Below are 21,132 nucleotides of genomic sequence, written 5' to 3' on the forward strand. Positions count from 1 at the left end.
TTTTTCTTCCAGTATTAACTTAAAATTTGTTGTTGCTATTTTTTTTTTCTTCTTTTACTTTCATGTATTTCGGTAATACAAATTATTTTTCGCAATCAATTATAGTTCTGTTATTTTGTTTCTCAATGAAATAACGTTAGTCTATATCTTCAAATGTTTTAAATCCTCATTTCTGTTGATCATTTTTCTATTATTATTTCAATTTTCAGTGTCTTTATTTGTAATACTTTATTTCTTTTACTTTCTCTCAACTGTTTTATTTATTTTTTAATGAAATTCCTGTTTCTCTTGTCAAGTATGAATTTATCCATAATCTTTTATTTTATACTTTTCTTGAAAATTTATAACTATGCAAATTTAGGAAACAAAATAAATGTAACTCCGGAGGAATAAAAAAAATTGGTTCTAAGATACCCTGGAAGGAAAAAATGTTTCAGATTTCTTGCAAGAAAAAAAAAAAATTCAGCTTTTTAGATACCCTGAAAATAGATAAAATTAAATTTGGCTCAGATATCCTCTTGGAGTAAAAGTAATTTTAGCTCTAGGATACACTGGAAGGTAAAAAATAAATTTGACTCTGCAATACACTGGATAAAAAATAAATTTGAATCAGCAATACACTGGATAAAAAATAAATTTGACTCTGCAATACACTGGATAAAAAATAAATTTGAATCAGCAATACACTGGATAAAAAATAAATTTGAATCAGCAATTCATTGTATAAAAAATAAATTTGGCTCTGCAATACACTGGATAAAAAATAAATTTGAATCAGCAATACACTGGATAAAAAATAAATTTGAATCAGCAATTCATTGGATAAAAAATAAATTTGAATCAGCAATTCATTGGATAAAAAATAAATTTGAATCAGCAATACACTGGATAAAAAATAAATTTGAATCAGCAATTCATTGGATAAAAAATAAATTTGGCTTAGCAATATGCTGGATAAAAAAAATAAATTTTGAAATAACATTAGTCTATAATATTTTCAAATGTTATATATTTTCTTTACTCATTTAAATTCTCATTTATGTTGATCATTTTTCTATTATTATTTCAATTTTTAGTGTTTTTATTTGTAAAATTTTTCTTTTTCTTTCTTTCTTTCAACTGTTTTATTTTACCGGAAGTTAAAAAATAAATTTGGCACAGGAATTTCTTAGATGGAACATAAATTTAGTTCATGGGCCAATCATGCATCAGCCCATAGGAATCAGATAAAATAAATTGGAGCCAGTATAAATGGCTGTAATATCTAAGAAACAAATAAAATTAAATAACATTACTCATGATCTTGAAAGAAAAGAATTGAGACAATGAATTAACAAAAAAGAATATTATGTACGAATAAAGAATGAAAGTAAGATTATGAACTGATAAATGATACCTCTTCAGATATCAGGTCTATTATTGCAGACATTGATGATCATGGCTCTCTAGTCCCCTCTGTATTTGATCTTTCTGATGAGATTTATAGTCGTGTTTCCAGTGACCCCAGTGAGACTATCAGTGAACTTTGTTTATTGTCTTCCTCTGCTCTTTTTTTGCGGTGATTTTTTTCCTAACATCAAGCTTTTTTGCAAGCCGTCTGCTGGCATTAAATGGCTGAAGGACTTTTAACTTCCTGGCGTGGATGGTATTGAGTAGCGATCTGCTTAACCCTGCCTTAAATGTGACTTCTTTGTTTGTCTTCCTTTCTAAGGATATTAAACTAATAATTAAGATTCGAGTTTCGCCCTCATTTGGGCTCATCAGTTAGATTTTCGCCACAGTTTGCTTGATCTGTGTTGGTTAATATAATTTCTTGTGTGCGGGGTGTTTGCTCAGTTGGCAGAGTGCTTGCCTCACATGCAAGAGGCTCGAGTTTCGAATCCCAGGTTCGGATATGTCTAACTGATGATCCCAAATGAGGGTGAAACTTGAGTCTTGGACTTCCAATTTGTTGGCTGTCATGGCTCTTGTAGGCTGCGACGTTGTTTGTAGAAATAATTATATATAATCGCTTACATTCTGAAAATTCTATTACTAATTTTCGCTATGTAAGCATGGCATCGTCCTGGCGAGTTGAAAATTCCTACTTGTGAGACATCGGCTTGGGGTTATTAGCTGGTTGTATGACCACGCCCCTTGTTGAGACACACACAAACATATATATCTTAGTACAGGCTGAAAAAGAGTGTTTGCTCTAATAAATAGAGGATGATTTTTGATGAATACATAACAAGTTTTGTCCCCTGTATTTAAAGTGATTAATATAATTAAAAAGTATTTATAAACTCTAATCCAATAATAGAGGGGTGGCAGGTAAATACAAAGATTAGAAACATCAACAAAGTTTCAATTTTTTTTACTTAACTTTTTAAAATAACAGATTAACTTACCACCATCATCCTCACAGATATTTGTATTCTGAAAACATCTGGAAAGGGGAGGAGGCGGCAGCACATTCTTTTTGGGAGGTGGAGCTGGAGATGAAGACTCGAGAGTCATTTGATTCATTTCCTCATAAAACTGGTTATCCTGAGAAAAAAATGGAAATAAAATAATATTTTCTAATTCATATTTAAAAGAAATCACTGTAGCTTTAAATTGTAGATTTCTGATTAATCCATTAGCGGTCGAATTAAGGGAAACTTTTAGATGTAATTGTAGATATTTTTGAGCGTCCCATTAATGGGATGCTAGCAGGTAATTGGTTAAATAAACTTTTGCTATTCAGTTATAAAGTTACATTCTTCTGGAGGTTGAAGGTTCAATCCTAAATGTGGGTTACACTCAGAAAAATAATTGCAAGTGGCTTAGAACTTTTACTCGGTCAGGGCTGACGGAATCAGAGCATACTACCCTTGGGGATTAAATAAAGGGTTCTGTTTGAAATTCTGTGCAAATTCCAGAGTTCGATAAAAAGATTCCGGAGTTTGACAGAAAGATTCTCAAGTTCAACACGACACACTTTAAGAAGGTCAAAAATTGCATTGACTGAAATGTTTTGAAAATAAAACTCAAGATGAGAACAGTAGTCCAAAGAATCTAAATAATACAAAAGTTTTGCTTATTAAATAAGCTTTTGTTTTCTGAAAAACAATAAATTTTTACTGCTAGATATTAAGTTACTAGTAAAGCTACTGGACCAATAGCCTGTTAATTGAGTCGTTTGAATAAGCCACTAATCCATTCATTGTAGAAAATTGTGACAGGAAAATTAAATACACACTTTAAATCTAGTGGAGAAAAAATAAGAAACATGTTTGGAGCTATTGAGTTTATTGTTGGAATTGAAGAAAAGTATATTCAGTATAGAGTAGTGGCTGCTGATTGATTATGTAGTAAATACACACACACACACACACATATATATATATATATATATATATATATATATATATATATATATATATATATAAAATGAAAATTACAATTGAATTTACCAAAATGATCCAAGATGGTAAAATTAAAGTAAATTATAAATATTAAAGAAGTAATATTTATAAAATTCTTCCACCAGACTATCCATTCATGTGTAATCACCTTTTTCTTTATCATATTCCCTCTGCTTAACTTATTTTGTTTTCAAGTAAGATCTTTGACTTGTTGTTTCATCAAATACTTCTGCATGCAAAATCCGATCCCACATTTTGCTAATTCCTACCCTCTGATGAGAAGGAGAGTATTTCTCCGAAACTCCGCGGATTAAGGACTATCCATTTATCTAGTGTTTCCTTTTCAGATTAAATATGTTTTTAACTCATTTGAAAGTGTTTTTTAACATATTTTATTAACTGTTTGCTCATATATATATATATATATATATATATATATATATATAGATATAGGGAAGAAAAGAAATTACAAGTAAATTTATCGTTTGACAGAATACTCCAAAAACAGTTTTCAAAAAATCCTTATTCCACAGAGTTTCAAAGAATACTCTTGTTGCTATTCTTCTCTTCAGAGGAAAGAAAGAGATTAGCAAATTATTATTAGAGCAGAGCTAAAATTTGCGTTGCAACAACCCGTCACACATGACTTCTCATTACAGACGTGACATGACCCACTTCTCTAACGTGTTCTCTCTCTCTCCTTTTTATAGTCTTTCTTTTTTCTTACTGTGACGTCATTTCGCACACAGCTGGTATTTGTATAAAGCCGCTATATGTACTCTGTTATACTAAAAGTTTAGAAAAAATAAATGCCAAGGAAGGAGATAGTGAAGATTAATGACGACTTATTTTATTCACACATAACAATCACATTAATACCTGCTCCATCCTGTGCTTTAATCATATCACAAAATCTTCTCGACAAGCTCAATTGTTTCGCCATTTAGACATGTGAGATGTCCTCAATAAGCTTTCAGACATTTTCGTATGGGCACTTTTATTGATAGTACACACATGGAACTCTAGTCCCCCTCTAAGTAATCTCCTCCGACTGCAATGCACTTGTACCGTTCCAACAACTTCTGGAAGGCTTCATGGAAGTTTTCTTGTGTGAGCATATCAATGACCATCGTCACAACCCATTTCATCTGAATTGTCTCATAACGACTCCCTTTAAGGTTTTCTTTGAGCTTAGGAAATAATCAAAAGTTACAAGGAGCAAGGTCTGGACTATAGAGAGGGTGAGGAACTATCTTGATGCCCATCTTGGTCAAATAATCTGTGACAAAGATGGAGCACACTTGGAACAAACTTCACACAAATCTTTATCTTCAGTTCTTCGCAAATAATTGTGTGTACAGTTCCCACACTGACATCAAACTGTGCACTCATTGTCTCTATAGACACACGACGGTCCTTATCCATGAAATTCTTTATTTTGCCAATCAACTCTGGTGTTCTGACTTCCTTACTCCTCCCACACCTCTCATTAACCCTCATAGACTCTCTGCCTTCCTTGAATCTATTATGCCATTCAAAAACCGAGGCTCGATTCATGCAAGATGATCCAAACACAGTCTGAAGCATTCCATACGTTTCTGTGTCATTATTTCCAAATTTAAAACAGAATTTTCTTGCATATCATTCTTCTAAAGTGTCCTCACGTCCAGATTGCATTTTTGAAATTCACCAGCTGTGACAATCAGGCTTTAGTAGGGTGTATTCCAATTCTTGCTGTAGCTGTTCAATTGAATATGAAATCATAAAAATTGGTCAGTCATCTCATAAGATGTATAGCAATAACATACTGAATTTTAAAAAGTCTACGACAATTTTAAATGGCTGTACAAAAATGTCTGGAAACTTATTGAAGGCACATCATACTTTGCCTTCTATCTCCATTGTCTTACACTTCTTGCACATTCTCTCTCAAACTACCAGCACCAATTCATGCTGGTATTTAACCATATCATTGTGCTCAATAGTTGGGCACTACAGCGGTAGTAATAATAACGATTCTTGGATCCTGAAATCGTGCAAAAGTGTATAATGGTGCCCTGTTAGTGGGTCACCATCTTAGGTAACTACCACTTTGGAGGGTTACATTTCGAGGTTTAGCTTTGAGGTGTTCATAATAGGAGAGAGACAAGAGACATGTTAAACAAAAAGAATAAAACAAAATGAATAAAGGATTAAGAAGCAGACATTCACACAAGAGATCTCTCCTATTATATAAAAGTCACTTTGTGTATGCATGTGCGTGTATGTTAGTTCCTTCCTCATAAGTTGTGAAACGGCTGAGCATATCTTTTGTAAATTTCGCACAAAGCTGATTTGTATGCCTGACAGTGTTCTTAGATATGTTTTATACAGAAATTCATCTGACGAGTTTCGGAAATTGACCAAAATACGATCTTAAAAATAGCTTTTCTCTCTTATAGATAAAAAAGAATAATTTTCACAGGGGACTATTGGTCTTTTTCAGTTTTCTTATGGATAACCATCTTTAGTTAACAATTACATGTAATTATATTCATGCAGATATCCTACATGATTTATACTTGCATAATATTTGTATAAAAGGGTCATGGTAAATACAAACCTGTTTCTATATATATTAATGTATGCATATATACATATATTTGTTTAAAAATTTTTGCCTACCAAACTTCTGTCAGTTTTTGGTCTACAGACACAAAACTTAATATATAGGGTATTCAAACCCATGTGAAAGTTTATATTTGGGTTTTAGCTGGGAAAAATCGGCGCAAAAGTTTGAAAATTAAAAAAAAAAAAATGGAATTTGCCGGGTGATGGTCGAACAACGGCATTACGAATATGCATGCATAACGTAATAGCTGTTGGTTCCCGTTTTAATTTTTAGCCTTGCAGCAAACAGGTCTTCATAGCTCAGGCATTAACACCAAAGGAAAAACTAAACCGTAAGCTAAACGTTTTTGTTTCGATTCTCGGTGGTGGTGCATGAGTCCTGTTTTTTTTAAAACTTAAAATCACTACTATATATGGGTCCAATATGATATAATAATAAATACGAAATTTGCATTAATTAAAATATCATATTTAAGCGTATTTTACGACCAGGCAATGCCGGGCAGCCTGTTAGCTAATTTAAAAATTAAAACTATTAATATATTGACCCATTCAACAGGTGGCACAAAAAAAAAAAAAAAAAAAAAAAAATTAAACTATATTTTGTTACAGTAACAATTTTACTTTAATTAAAAAATGTTTCATTTAAATTATTAGAGTGTTTGGAAAAATATCCAATCGTACTTTAATTCAAAAGTTGTTTTTTTTTGGGGGGGGGGAGGGGGAAATCAAATGTTGCTTTAATTTAAAAATTGTTTTAAGATTTCTTACGCAGACTTTTCAATAAATGGTTTTATAATTATATATTGACTTGGTTTTCAAGTATTTTTTGTGTTCGAAAAAAAAATAATCTTGTTTGTTATTTATTTGTCGTGTTATTTGACCATGAAGAAATTGGAGTTATCGCCCCTTAACAATACACCCCCCCCCAAAAAAAATAAGCAAACAAAAAAACGTTGTTATTTGTCTTTCTAATTTCGATAATATCATTCAAATAAGAAACGGTTTTCGATGTGCCAAATTTTTCTTATACTCCATAGCACGTAGCTATGTGTGACACAAGACATTTAAATCAACTGTGATTAACATTTCCACGAACTACTATCCACAAGTAATTTTATATCTCTGACTGTAAAGATGATTAAAAAAATGTCAGAATCTGATAAAGATTTGTTAAAATCGAAAGCTTGTTCATTGTTTAAGATAAATAATTCATTTTTGACCCCCCCCCCCAAAATACTTCATTATTTGGATTTCTAATTTCTATAATAGAATTCAATATTGAAATAATCTTAAAATAAAAGAGAATCTTGAAAATGCAAACCTACATCTGGATCTAAATGAATTTTTTCTGGTAATGGCGGCTTTTTTTCTTTTTTGCGTCTCGCGGGAGGTTTGGGCTGCTCAGTTTTTCCTGAAATTATAAAAAGAAAAGAAAATTATTTCGGCAATTTTTTTAAAAGGAATTTTTAGAAACCGCCCTCTAAATTTTTGTCAACTGTCAACACTGACTTTCAAAATATATATCTGAAAAAGATATATGTTATATAGATTGAAGAAAGCATTTTTTTTTTACATGCAGACGATTTTCTAGCAATTTTTATGCCTTACATTTTTACTAAAATTCCATATCATGATAGCATTTTTATGCAACAAAACAGAAATTCATGAAGTTAAAAACATATAATAAAAATATTACAGCATTGAAAACAACAAAATTCTTAGTTTTTAATCAACTTTTTCTTGTATAAATTATAATGGAGGTCACACGAATTTATATTGCTATTATATTCATTTATAACTATTATTGGTACCTATTAACTTAGTCAATAATGTTAAAAACACTTATAATATACTAGCTGGACGCCCTGCGTTGCCCGGTCATAGAATACGTTTAAACATGATATTTTCATTTATGTGGATTGCGTATGTATGATTACTGAATCAATCCTCTATTAAATACAATATATTACAAGGAATAATTTACACAGTAGACTAATTCGCTAAAAAAATAAATAAAAAATTAATAATGATAATGTTGTTAATTAAATTCCGTCTGTGTTTGTTTACAATATCACGTCGACTGATATTTGGGCTTGACGATGTATGCCCTAGAAAAATTACTTCCGATTAATGCTTAGTTTTAAAATATGCAAACGAAGAAATGATTTGCGGCGATTTTAAATGGTACTTCTTTTATCGTAAACTGAACTCATTAATAAGAAAAAATTCAAATAAAATGGTGAGGTACACATGGGCTTGAACGCAGGATCATTCAATCTGTAGTTGAATGCTTAAGATGAGAAAAGTAGTCAGAAAAATGTAAATAATATATATGAAGATGGTAATAAATCTGTTCTTTTTTTTTTTTTTTTTTGAAGAAGAAGAAATGATTTGCTGAGATTTTATCATCTCACTTGGCCGGTGTCATGTATAATATTCTCATGTAAAAATTCTTTTTATCTATAAGAGAATAAGGCAATTTTTAGGATGGGATTTTGCCGATTTTCGATACTTATCTGATGAATTTCTGTACAAAACATATCTAAGAACACTACCAGACATATAAATTAGTTTTGTGCGAAATTTGCAAAAGACAGGCTCAGCCGTTTCGGAACCTACGAGGAAGGAACTCACACACACACAAAGTGACTTTTATATAAAAGTAAAGATAGAGATATATGTGTATGTGTGTTGTATGAATGTGTGCATAAATAGGTACAAAATGCTGTAATAAACGATAAAGAGGTCTTTATTACAAAAAACAAAAAATAAACACACACACAAGAAGAAACTAAGTAATCTGTTTCTTTAGCTAAAAACATTTCATTTTATTTTCTTGAATTAAATTTTTTTTTAACAAGCAGGTTAAAAAAAATGAATTAACACAGGAAGAAAAGAAAATGTTATTTCTACCAAGAGGCTTTTGATTACGTTTCTTATCGTTGAGCACTTTCTGTTCAATAAAAGTCGGTCAATTTAGCTCTTATGCGTAGATCGTCGTATAACGATTTGATCACTGTCTGTCTGACGTAATGAACATTTAAATTAAAATGTTTAAAATTCAACGCTATTTCACACGATTAATGGTAGCCGAATGGATACGGCCTCCGCTAATCGAGCCAGAGATGTCTCGTGTCGCGGGGTTCGAATCGTTCGACTGGTAGTAATTGTGACACCCTGCACTGAAGAATCCCGAAAGGATGAAACACTAGTGTCTGTAGGTATTTCATTATTATAGTAAAAAAATAATTATGACAGCCCCTTTAAGAAATACGTTTCTTATCGTTGAGCACTTTCTGTTGAATAAAAGTCGGTCAATTTAGCTCTTATGCGTAGATCGTCGTATAACGATTTGATCACTGTCTGTCTGACGTAATGAACATTTAAATTAAAATGTTTAAAATTCAACGCTATTTCACACGATTAATGGTAGCCGAATGGATACGGCCTCCGCTAATCGAGCCAGAGATGTCTCGTGTCGCGGGGTTCGAATCGTTCGACTGGTAGTAACTGTGACACCCTGCACTGAAGAATCCCGAAAGGATGAAACACTAGTGTCTGTAGGTATTTAATTATTATAGTAAAAAAATAATTATGACAGCCCCTTTAAGAAATACGTTTCTTATCGTTGAGCACTTTCTGTTGAATAAAAGTCGGTCAATTTAGCTCTTATGCGTAGATCGTCGTATAACGATTTGATCACTGTCTGTCTGACGTAATGAACATTTAAATTAAAATGTTTAAAATTCAACGCTATTTCACACGATTAATGGTAGCCGAATGGATACGGCCTCCGCTAATCGAGCCAGAGATGTCTCGTGTCGCGGGGTTCGAATCGTTCGACTGGTAGTAATTGTGACACCCTGCACTGAAGAATCCCGAAAGGATGAAACACTAGTGTCTGTAGGTATTTCATTATTATAGTAAAAAAATAATTATGACAGCCCCTTTAAGAAATACGTTTCTTATCGTTGAGCACTTTCTGTTGAATAAAAGTCGGTCAATTTAGCTCTTATGCGTAGATCGTCGTATAACGATTTGATCACTGTCTGTCTGACGTAATGAACATTTAAATTAAAATGTTTAAAATTCAACGCTATTTCACACGATTAATGGTAGCCGAATGGATACGGCCTCCGCTAATCGAGCCAGAGATGTCTCGTGTCGCGGGGTTCGAATCGTTCGACTGGTAGTAATTGTGACACCCTGCACTGAAGAATCCCGAAAGGATGAAACACTAGTGTCTGTAGGTATTTAATTATTATAGTAAAAAAATAATTATATATATATATATATATATATAAGAAATATGGTATAATAAAATTATGAGGTGTTCGTTCGCACCTGACCTCCATAGAATGGAAATATGTCACAAAGTTTAACAAGGTTTTTTAATATAGATCTACAGAATATTGTGATAAGCGTTTCAGTGTGAACAGGTATGGTATAATAAATTATGGGGTTTATCTATTTTATTTTTACTTTCAACATATTTTGCTTTGGTTTTGATACCCCCAAATTCAACCCAAATTTACAACCCTTCCTTTTCATAACCTATCATACTTTAATAAATCAGAGTCCATTTTCTGTAGGCTATTTTTGAACCCAGTCAACGACGGGTACTTTTGCTAGTATATATATATATATATATATATATATATATATACACACACTTCCATGATATTGGCGAAATAGGAAATAGCCATAATTACACACACACACACACACATATAAATGCGTACACTACACACACAGGAAGACAAGAAAACAACTTACGGGGAGGAAGAGTAGGTGGAGGTGTCAACATTTCGTTTCCTTTTACTGTTTCTGAAAAATTAAAAACGTTTCATTTAGAATTTAAATAAATTTTATGATAAAATACGGCATCCACAAAACTGACAAGTTGTGTAGTAGTTCCAACTGTCTTTTCCTACAATGTCTTTACTTATATATATATATATAAGTGAACGTGTCTGTCTGTCTGTGTACATTTCCCTACGCAATAACTCTGTCAATTTTTAGTCTATAGACTCGAAATTTGAAATACCGGGTACTGAGATTTGGGAAAATCGATGTGACGGGTGTCAGCCAGAAATTTGGCTGTTAAGGGGTCAAATTTCAACGATTTGACCTTTAAGAACTCTACCAAACTCCTCCGACAAATTTGGGTCTAGACACTTGATATTTTAGATATAGGTTCCTTGAACCTGGATCTAACTTAATAAAGTGATTTGAGCCCGAAACTATAAATTTTAAGGGGTCATAATAGGGGTCAAATTTTAAAAAATTAACCATTTTTTTTGTTTTTTTGCTTTTTTTTGCACAGCATACACCTCCAAACACCCGAGCAACGCCGGGCACCCCTGCTAGTATATATATAAAAAGCAATCACGAAGAGAAGAATTAAATTCAGGATTAAAAACGTTAAAAATAAAGTCAACGTTTAAAATAAAGTTAATGGGGTGAAGAGAAGAAAAGAAAAAAGTATGGGGGAGTCAGCTGACTGGTTTCGCCCTCAGCTGACTCACCCGTTTTTTTTTTCTTTTCTTCGCCCGTTGAAGAGGATTCAGGCAGCTGTCACCAATTTAAAGAAATGCGAGAATCCCATCATATGTGAGAATAGCAGCATACAACACATGTTAAACCTGTACATGGCTGCAAAACATGGTCAACAATGAAATGACAGAAAAAAAAAAATCCTCAGTGCATCAGATGGAGAATTAGTGGTCTCACTCTAGAGAAAATACTGTATATACTTGCGCATAAGTCGAATTTCTGGGTTTTTTAAGGTTATTTTTTTTAGGTCGACTTATACATAGGTAATGTTTTTGGAAATGTGACTTGACCCTTGATAATAATATAGAAAACTCCATTTTGTTTGTGCTCTCGGTATAAAACCCCACTGCAGTGTGTTTGCTAAGATTTTTTTTTTTTTTTACAAGGTAGTCACCACTTATCAAGGCCCAGAAGGGGACGGTTCATCAGGAATTTTTTTTATATTGGACTTGAAGACATCCAGATTGTAGTCAGGTGGGAAACAGGCAACCGGAAGAGAGTTCCACAGGCGTGCACTTCTAAAAAAGAAGCTTTGTTCCTGGAATCTACGTTTTGATTTTGGCACAGATAAGGAGTGGGGAAAATTTTTGACAGTGGTTTCAGCTAGACGGGTGTTTATCGTGAAAGATTGGCAAGGGGGGACCAGAGATTGGAGCTCAGACGGTAGTATGCATGCATGGTTTTTCAATGGGAGGCTTGATAATAATTGGAATAGCTTTCGCAATGTTCACTCTCTAGACGTGGCTATAGGCCTAAGTTTGATATGATGTATTCGGTGATGATATGACGTTTTTTTAGTAAGTTAGGACATGTAGTGTTTACGATATGCTGTTCTCCCCTAAGTTCAACAAGTTTTAACAATTTAATGACAACAATTTAATGACAACAATTTAATGGCACTTAATGTATGCGTTTACATTATGGTACGTGACATAAATTATGTCTAAAAACAGTAATTGCGCCTGGAATCTATAGCACGTCATTGATCAGAATGTCTAATTAACAACATTTGCATTCGTTGCCTGTAATGTGCCGCTGATTGGGTCTATATATGAAAATCGATTAGACCACACTTGCGCAAATACAGGTATTATCACTCGTGGCGAGAAACAATTTTTTGTAAAACAATGTTTTACAAAAATGCACCAAAAAGAAAATTATCTGTGCAAGAAAGAACCATGACACGGACCATTTTACTTGACTAGAATCTACAGTCGACTTATACACAGGTAATGCCTAAAATGACACAATTTTTGATCTTCAAATGCACATCGACTTATACACAAGTATATATGGTATGTTGCATAATGACGTCTCAATCACTATGGTCACATTGCCAGCCGCCAATCATCTGAAATGCTCCAAAATATGTCCAACATGGACGTTGATGACACAAAGTTATGAGGTCAGCTGTTTAATACATAGAGAATATCAGTGTATGATGACCTGATTCTGATGGGTGACAAAAGGAAAATGGCAACAGTCAGGAAAAGTGAGAAGTTATTTTATTTACTTTCTCTTCATGGTGTTAGACACAAGGTCAAGTGGGGGTTTGATGAAAGTGCTTCTGTGGAACGAACAGGACTCGAACTCGATACATTCAAGTTTTCATTCTGTGTCGTTAACCACTTAGGCATCATTGAAAATGAAGACCCACTATGAAGTCCAATTGATTTTGATGAAGAAGAATACCTTGTGGCATCATTTAAAGAAAGTTCTGCAGCATCAGTTGATAGATTTGCAAATGATGCCTTTCTCAAACCGTACAAGAGTTTATCATCATCTTTACACAATTTGAAAGGAATTCCCTAGTTTGTGTGCCTCATGGATTTGTCTGCACATCTCAACCGATTTATGATTGCCTTCAGACAATTCATGAGGAACCTCCGTATGATGAACACATGACACCAGTTGAAAATTTCACCACTCATGAATGAATCCATCTGAAGCATTTTAGGACCAATAACCAGAGGCCACTACAATTAGGTCGCTATACAACTGAGTCACTGCCATGACCGTCAGCTTGGTTGCACACTACTGCAGACTTAAGTCTATTATCATAAAAGCGAACAACTTTAACTACCCACTAAAACAAATTACCCATTGAGCTACCTACGCCATGTCAAAAAGACTGCATCTGTTTCTGTTAACAACACAATGCCAATTTGCTATTTAGGTGATGATCTACCTTTTTAGATAATCCGCTGTGATTATGGAATTGGTCGACTTTAACGTTGTTACATACCACAGGACTCTTGATATCATTCACTATTAATTTAAAATTCTACCAAGAAAATCTATTTACTAATAATAATAACTGTCATGACCGTTTGCCTTGTGGCATACTACTGTATATCATGAAACGGAAATAATTTTAACCTTTTAATTTAAAATTGCACCACAGAATCCAAACTCCGATGTAAAAATATTTTGGGGATAGGAAGATGGTACCCTCTCTGGTCAATAGGGTTTTGTGCTTAGACAGAAAATGGTTAAAAAATATGCAGAAATTGAAATTTTATTCTTAAAGATAAAGAACAATTATGGTGCCAAGTTGAGCTTGATGAAGAGCCTTACTTAAGAAAAACATGTCAATATCTGTTGATGAATAAAAAAGAGTAGAAAGTTGTTAAGTTTATTTTCGATAGTGATGTAACTCTCGCTTCCCTTATTTTATCCTTTAGTTCTCACATTCCAGGAGTGATGTTTCTGACAAAGAGGTAAGAATTGCTGTTTTTTAGACCAGAATCTATTTCATCTAATATTTATCGTTGGCAAGTTTTGGACCTTGAAGTAGTATGTTTTTAGCTCCTTACATCAAGTGGCTTCATGCCTTTTCTGGAGCGATTTCCATAAAAAAATTAACGATGAAGCTTTCCTCAAACCGTACAACTGTTCATCATCATCATCTTCAACTTCTTATGAATTTTTCTGCAAATCTCAACTCGCGATTTATGGTTGGCTTAATTTGTAAAGTATTCAAAATGATGCTAAAAATTGCACCACATAGACATGAATCTATCTAAAGTATTTTGGGACCCAATAGCCATAGATCACTATAATTAAGTCTCTATGCCACTAAGTCACTGCCATAATCGTCTGCTTTGTGGTAAATTACCATAGACTATCAATTATATAATTGGGAAATAGAACACATTCAGATATAAAATTGCTCCATATGTAGTGTAAAAAATCTTTTGGTCGAGATAGAATGATAGGGCTCCTTTAAGGAAAATGGTGAATCCGGCACTGATATTTCTTTATTTTTTATTTATTTTTTGTTTTACTAGGCGGGGGGGGGGTGCATTAAATAATGCAAAAGAAGAATATGTGGTAAAATAAACAAAACTAAATCAAATCTTTAAAAGAAAAAAAAAGGTTTATTCAGACGTGCTCTGGTAGAAAATTCAGATGGTTTTCTTTGAAAGTTTTCCAATAAAAACAAAACGACGACCCCCCCCTTTCGCCGCCTAGAAAAAAAAGCATCATAACAAACAGAAAAAGAACCTCATTTATTATGCAAACCCTATACATAGCTTTCAACTCACCGCATTCAGTTTGGCTATTGTTGCAAAGAAACTTCACACCCAAACTAATTAAAATGCTGATTGTTTTGTTTCCGATTTCATACAAAGGAGACAGATTTTGGAAGGCATATTATTTCTGTTATGGCACGAGGAAAGTATTAAAATAAATGATAGTGAAATTGAATTGTCATTCAGGGGCTTCTTGAGTTAACAGCTAAAATCTGTAAATAGGATGTCAATTTTCTGTCATAGATCTCCTCTTGTTACTACAGATTACTCTATTTCTTTCTCTTTCTCTCTCTCTATATATGTGTGTATATGTATGTATGTATGTATGTATGTATATATATATATATATATGTGTGTGTGTATGCATTCATAGCTTGTATGTGTGTGTATATATATATATATATATATATGTATGTATGTATGCATTCATAGCTTGTATGTATGTATATATGTATGTATGTGTATGCATTCATAGCTTGTATGTATGTATATATGTATGTATGTGTATGCATTCATAGCTTGTATGTATGTATATATGTATGTATGTGTATACATTCATAGCTTGAGTGTTATTTGCACATTTCGGCCAATCTAACCCCTGACCTTCTTCAAGTGTGTCTTATAGAATTCGGGAATCTTTCTGTTGAAATTGGGAATCTGCACAGAATTTCGAATGGAACCCTTTATACAATCCACGAGGGTAGGATGTTCTTGTTTCATCAGCCAGGACCAGGTAAAAGTCCTAAGTAATTTACAATTGAAAATATCAATTATAACTAATAAAGTTACAAAAAATACATTATATATATATATATATATATATATATATATATAATATATATATATATAAAGCTGAATATCTGTGTGTGTGTGTGGTCCCTAATAGACTCCTATATGGTTGACTATTTTAAAAAACTGATTACATAATGGTAGAAGATGTATCGAGACACAGGAATGGGTATGTTTGATCTGGCAGAACGGTGGTTCATTAAAATTGTGGGGTCTGCGTTCGCGCCTGGTCCACAAAGTATGGAAATAAAAATTTAAAAAAACGTTTACACATGTTTTTGATATAGATGTACATAAGAATACTTTGATAAGTATGTTTTCACTTAAATAGGGATGGTATAATAAAATTGTGGGGTCTGGCCTCCATAAATTTTAATAAAGACTTTTCATATCTATCTGCGTAAGTATACTTTGATAATTATGTTTCAGTTTGAGGAAATATGGTATAATAAAATGATGGGGTGTTCGTTCGCGCATGACCTCCATAGAATGGAAATATGTCACAAAGTTTAACAAGGTTTTTTGTATATAGATCCACAGACTATTGTGATAAGTGTTTCAGTGTGAACACGTTGGTATAATAAATTATGGGGTTTATCTACTTTATTTTTACTTTCATCATATTTTGCTTTGGTTTTGATACCCCCAAATTCGAAGCTATCTCTTTACAACCCTTCCTTTTCATAACCTAATAAATAATATAAATCAGAGTTCATTTTCTGTAGGCTGTTTTTAAACCCAGTCAACGACGGGTACTTTTGCTAGCATATATATGTATATAAAATATATAAATAAATAATAGATCGTGCATAAAATTTGACGGGGTGTCGTAGCTTGCTAGAAAAACGTTAGGTTGCAGATTGGGCAGTTACGAGTCTGATCCTTGTTTAAAAGTTTAGCCATGCTGACGCCAGGTGATAACCAGAAACATGTGTTTATGGATAACTTTTGCGCCCATAAAAAAATTTGTAATAAATATTTGAATTAAAAAAATATTTAAATATTTAATAAATAAAATTATTAATAATTATAATAATAATAATAATAATAATAATAATATATCTCCACTTTCTAAAAGGGAGAGAACTCTCTTTATGAAGAATTGTTTCAATTTAAAAGCTGTAATGCAAAGATTCCTTCACATATCAAAAACCGAACCTCTCAAGAGACAATTTATTGTACGGATAAAATGCAGTATATATAAATCTCATCAACAAAAACGGTCTTGTGATAACGAGCGGTTCTACGCATGCGCCAGATGACGTCATGACCTGATTTACTTTAAATAGTTGAAAAACTGAACAAATTTCATGTACATCGTGTTAGGTCAGTTGATTAGCGCGTTGATTCATTATCTAAACGTTCCGGGTTCGAATCGTGGTGTGAGATGTCTTTTTTTTTTCTTTTTCGATTTTTTAAATTTAAATATTGAACCAGTGTTATTTAAGCCATTTTTCTGTTTTTTTTTTTTTTTTTTTTACTTCGCTTATCCACTCCTGACCTGTGACCTTTAGACGTGTGCCTTACACGTCCTTGACCCCTTGATCGCGGTACAGTTATGATATGTCGACTGGGCAACCAGGTCTGCCAACCGTTAGTACGTCGCGTCACCCAGTGAGTTCTTCGTTAAGGCGTTGGGGATTCTTCTCGGATGCTTGGTCCTCAAGGCCTGTTCTCCGTGGATCGTCTAGTTATCCTGGGTGTTCGTTGACGGATACGGTGTCACAAATGGCAAATAAAGAATGTACATATATACGGATCAACGCACATCAGCAACAAAACTCCGGAGGTCAGTTAATATAATATATATTTCGGAAATTCATAAAAGAAGTATTTACAGCATATACATAGAGTTGACAATTAATTCAAGCAAGCAGTTAGTTTTACAACTGAGCTTCTGTTGTTGAAATACCTGGTCGGTATTGCGGACTTTGTGTAATTCTCATTAAGTAATCTACATGTTATAAGCGTTGAGTTATCAGGCAACAAGCGAGGGGGAGAGAGAGAGAGAGGTGATTCTGCCGAGACTTATCTCTCTTCTTCTGACTCTTACTACTCTTCACTTCTCTGTTCTTACTGACTTAATCTCTAATTTTTCATTTCTTTTATAATACAATTATGGAATGATGACGACACCCATGTTCGTCATCGACCAATCAAATTGCTTGATTATAATTCGACGGGGCCTTTTCTCATTGGTTGATTATACTTCGACAGGGCCCTTTTTCATTGGTCCATTTCCAAAATTGGATTGACTCCTCCCTTAATTAACGCCCAACTTACACGTCGTATTAATTAACTCCTCCCTGGCTTACTAATGGAATTTTTCATATACAGGAAAATTATTTTTCCTTTGAATTAAAGCAAATCACGCGATTTTATTTGTTTTAAAATTATCTATTGATCTCACCTTTTGCTTTGATAATTCAAAGGGATTTTAGTTTATCTTTGAATTAAGTTCTGGTTGTCGGCCATTTTATTATATCAGACATTTTGTTTACGTCAAAAGACCAAGAATGCATTTGTCGCTTTGAACTTATCGGCAACACATTTTCCCATCCGAGCAAAAATATTTCATAAATTCCCTTTTTTCGTTCGACCTGATTCACCAAACGACAATTCTCGATACGTTATCTTATTGTTTTGAAATTTCGGACAATTCATTTTTTTTCCTCTTCTTTGTTCTAAACATAATGCCGAGTCACTGCGTGTGTTTCTCTTAGATCAAAAACAACCCGACTTTTCAACTTGTCAAATTCCCAGGTCAACTTTTTGGCTCATAGTTTTGCCAATTGCGGGTGTGAAATCCCCACCCCTCCGGCTACTGTCCCACTATGATTCCGGCCTTTGGAGATCAAACGCCTGTGTATTTTGGCTAACATATTTTATGCATTCTTTTTCGCTTTTGATGTCTAGAATGTGATTCAACTTTTAGCTACAAAGGCACTCTTGCCTCCGCCATTTCAACAACAGACTTAGCTCAGAATTTATTCACAAATAAAAATTAATAATAATTTTTATTCCTTCAACCCGATTATCGTCCGGGAACAAAAAATTACTTTTAACCAAAATAAACGTCACATCAACCCTACAGGTCTGATGTTGCCTCTCTTTAGTGTTACAGACCACACACCCAAAAACACCCGGGTACCCACCGATTTTTAAATTTTAATATCGAAACAGGCTTATTTAAGCCATTTTTCACGTGTTTGTTTTTCTGTTTTCATCGTTCGTTTGTCTTACGTTAGTTTTTTTTTTTTCGATGTTTTGATTACCCCCCCCCGCTTAATTAAAACGTTGCTTTCTTTTTTTTACTTTGCTTATAACAAACAAACCTGGTCATTGACGTCGTTGTAATGCTCGACGACTTCCGGGTGTGCACCTGTCAGTTTGGTTCTTACTTAAATAAATTAAAACATCCTTCAGTAACTCATTCCGGCTGGCCGATTTTATTTTCAAACTTCGCCCCAGGGCTTCGGGTTCGATCCTACCCCCCCCGGGTTCTTTTTTATTTAACACCACACACACCTCCAAACATCCGGGCAACACCGGGTACCCTCCCCCTAGTTATCTATAAATATAAAAGCGAAAATGTATGTATGTATGTACGCTTTTCCTCGATGTCCACAAAAGGCTTCTTTCAGAGAAGCGCTCGCTTGCTTCACAACTTCTTAAAACTTTTTATATTATCTATAAATTGTAATATCTCACAGTTAACCACGGGGCTCGCCTGTCTATTTAATTTTATTGACTTTCAAACGTTAATAATTCCACATTTCCCGCATTGGCACGCGTTACATTCGGTTTTCGGTATAAAAAAAAAGCGAAACTCGACTCTAATCACAGGCCCAGAGCCAGTGGTCTCTAGAGAGCTAAGTAACGTTTGGTCAATGTCGACTTCGTCATATCAGACGGTAGCTTTCATTTCGAGACGAGGGAGCGGGTTTTTAAAAACAAACAAACCGATTTATTGACCTCATTAAAAACTGTCCCGCACAAAATGCTAACTGCTGAATACCTATCGCCGTCACGTCAATCAAAAACGCGCACCTGTTTTTTTTTCTTTTCACACTTTACTATTTTCCAACTGCGCATTGTCAAGGCTTTGTTTTTTTTCACGGGCACCCATTTTTTTTCACATTTCGGGTTTTTTTCACACACACCTACAAACACCCAGGCAACGCCGGGTATCCCTCGCTAGTCTATATATATATATAAGGCAAAATGTGTGTGACCATTTCGTGTATGTCTTAAAGGCTTTTCTCGCACACACTCCCGGGGTCGTTACTATCGCTTAAAACTGTATATTGGTTCTAGATAATAATATGTAGGATTTGGGAACGCATGTAGCTTAAAGATTTATTTACGTCGACTTTTACAAAATTTTGGCTGTTTTGGCTTCTCGTGTGTTGATTGGCCTTTTTAGTATAAATAAACTGAAACTAAACTCAAACGGACGTTCTCGGCATTGCAACGGGGAAAAACGTCCAGCATGACTTTATTTGACGTTCTTAATTAGGTCAAATGGAAGCAACAGAGTTAACTTTTATTGTGCATGCCTGTTTTTATAGTTAAATAAATAATTTAAAACCTGTTTAACGTTGTCTGTAGCACGTTTCTTTTTTTTCACACATTAATTTCCAACTCAAGGGCACGGGTTCGATTTTCATACTCACCTACCAAAACATTTTTTTTATTATTATTTAACCCCCCCCCCCGAGTTTTGATTTACCTCAAGACACCCGGGCATCGCCGGGTACCCCCCGCTAGTATATATATAAAGGGCAAAATGGGTGTGAGCATTTGTGTATGTCCACGAAAGGCTTTTCGCATCGGGTTTCTCGTGTCGGTTAGATTCCGTGAGAAGTTTTTGCATACTTCGCAGATCGTAATATCTCAGATTCGCAAACGGACATCGCTTCTATCTTTTTTTGATCGAGTTAATCAAAATTCACACCGTGTTGTTTTGCCGGCTGATTATTTTTCTTTTTCGTATAAATAAACTTTGAACACAAATGACAACGCCTGGCCTTCGCCCGGTTAGTATCTATTCTGTAATTGGTCCTTGGTCAATGTAGAGGAAACCTTTCATACTGAGACAATTACTACTTGTTTGGATACTACCAGAGTGTCCCCTTTTGGGGAGAGCTGGTTTTTCCCCCCCAAATTAAAAACGATTCTTGTGTCTAATTTGCTTTCGTTGGAGGTTTAAAAGCAATGCCATTTTTTATTTTTGATTGACTATTGTT

General features: G+C 33.8%; 1 protein-coding gene across 6 annotated transcripts in view; it reads right to left on the minus strand.

Annotated features, from left to right (window-relative positions):
* The window catches only part of LOC145283728 (uncharacterized), a 252,063-nt gene that overhangs the window by 77,051 nt on the left and 153,880 nt on the right, over positions 1–21,132 (minus strand). For 4 of the 6 annotated variants that reach the window (XM_080132782.1, XM_080132781.1, XM_080132780.1 and 1 more), the window contains 3 exons: positions 10,779–10,829; positions 7,328–7,413; positions 2,391–2,529 (listed from right to left, as the gene is read on the minus strand). In XM_080132782.1, coding sequence (XP_079988908.1) covers positions 2,391–2,529; positions 7,328–7,413; positions 10,779–10,829 — 276 coding nt within the window. The remainder of the gene's footprint in view (positions 1–2,390; positions 2,530–7,327; positions 7,414–10,778; positions 10,830–21,132) is intronic. The other 2 variants (XM_080132784.1, XM_080132783.1) reach the window with 1 other exon arrangement.

Source organism: Euprymna scolopes, chromosome 8 (genome assembly GCF_053919585.1).
Source record: "Euprymna scolopes isolate OS-2025 chromosome 8, ASM5391958v1, whole genome shotgun sequence".
In the NCBI taxonomy this organism is placed as follows: domain Eukaryota; kingdom Metazoa; phylum Mollusca; class Cephalopoda; order Sepiida; family Sepiolidae; genus Euprymna; species Euprymna scolopes.